Below are 1,133 nucleotides of genomic sequence, written 5' to 3'. Positions count from 1 at the left end.
GGGCCGGGATGGGGCCGGGGCCGGGCCGCGCCGTGAGTACCGGGACGGGCCGGGATGGGGCCGGGGCCGGGCCGCGCCGTGAGTACCGGGACGGGATGGGATGGGGTCGGGGCAGGGCTGTGAGTACCGGGACCGGCCGGGGAGGCGGACACGGCCCGGGGGCACCGGGATCCCCCCTGGGCGGGGGGGGGGCACGGGCAGGAGGGTCCTCGGGGCCCTGGGATCGGCCCGGGGGGGGCCAGGACTGGCCCCGAGGGGTGGGAGCTGCCGTGGGGGGTGTTTGGGGACCGGCGGGTGCCCCTTCGCCGGGGGGGGGCCCCCCGTGCATGCCGGGGCCCCGGTGTCCGGGAGCGGGCGGCCTGACGAGGAGCAGCAGGTGAGAGGACTGATTTAGCCGGGGGGGGGGAAATCTGGCCGTTCCCCCCCCCCGTGGCCATGGCTATTCTGGGCTTGCGGAGGGGAGTCGGACGCCAGGGCCCACGCAGGGGACGCATCTGTCCATCCCGCAGCAGCCTGCGGGGGTCCCAGTGGCCGGGGGGGTTGCAGGTGCAGCGGAYGGCCCCCCCACCCCCCTGACGCCCCCCCCGGCCCCTCTCGCAGGTGATCCAGTACCAGACAGTGCGTTACGATGTGCTGCCACTGTCCCCCGTCTCCCGCAACCGCCTCAGTGAGTGCCGGGGAGGGGAAGGGGCTCCTGGGCCCTGTTCGGGGGCTCCCCAAGTTGGGGGGGGGTTGGCGCCCCCCCCAACACCTCCTGATCCCCCACAGACCAGGTGAAGCGGAAGATCCTGGTGCTGGACCTGGACGAGACCCTGATCCACTCCCACCACGACGGCGTGCTGCGGCCCACCGTGCGCCCAGGGACTCCCCCTGACTTCATCCTCAAGGTCGGGGGGCCGGTGGGGACGGGGGGAGCACGGCGAGGGGCCTCCCGGGCATCGGGACCCTGCGCGGGCCTGGCGCCCCCCGCTCACGCTGCCGTACACCCCGCAGGTCGTCATCGACAAACACCCCGTCCGTTTTTTTGTACATAAGAGACCCCACGTGGACTTCTTCCTGGAGGTGGTGAGTGCCGGAGCCCCCCGGGGCCCCCCCCGCCCCCCGCAGCTTCTGCCTTTTGCGTGCGTGATGTC

The 1,133-nt window shown here is 74.1% G+C and overlaps 1 protein-coding gene across 1 annotated transcript; it reads left to right on the top strand.

Annotated features, from left to right (window-relative positions):
* Window positions 1-576: 576 nt before the first annotated feature.
* Window positions 577-1,121, top strand: LOC112970700 (CTD nuclear envelope phosphatase 1-like; the record flags this gene model as incomplete). Its single annotated transcript, XM_026075359.1, has 3 exons — window positions 577-667; window positions 769-887; window positions 994-1,121. Coding segments are annotated over 3 exons (338 nt in total), but the record flags the coding sequence as incomplete, so codon positions are not given.
* Window positions 1,122-1,133: the final 12 nt, after the last annotated feature.

The sequence above is a fragment of the Apteryx rowi genome, unplaced genomic scaffold (genome assembly GCF_003343035.1).
Source record: "Apteryx rowi isolate R43461 unplaced genomic scaffold, aptRow1 scaffold_4013, whole genome shotgun sequence".
Taxonomy (NCBI): domain Eukaryota; kingdom Metazoa; phylum Chordata; class Aves; order Apterygiformes; family Apterygidae; genus Apteryx; species Apteryx rowi.
The sequence above is the reverse complement of the archived record's forward strand: the minus strand, read 5'-3'. Positions and strand labels throughout refer to the sequence as shown.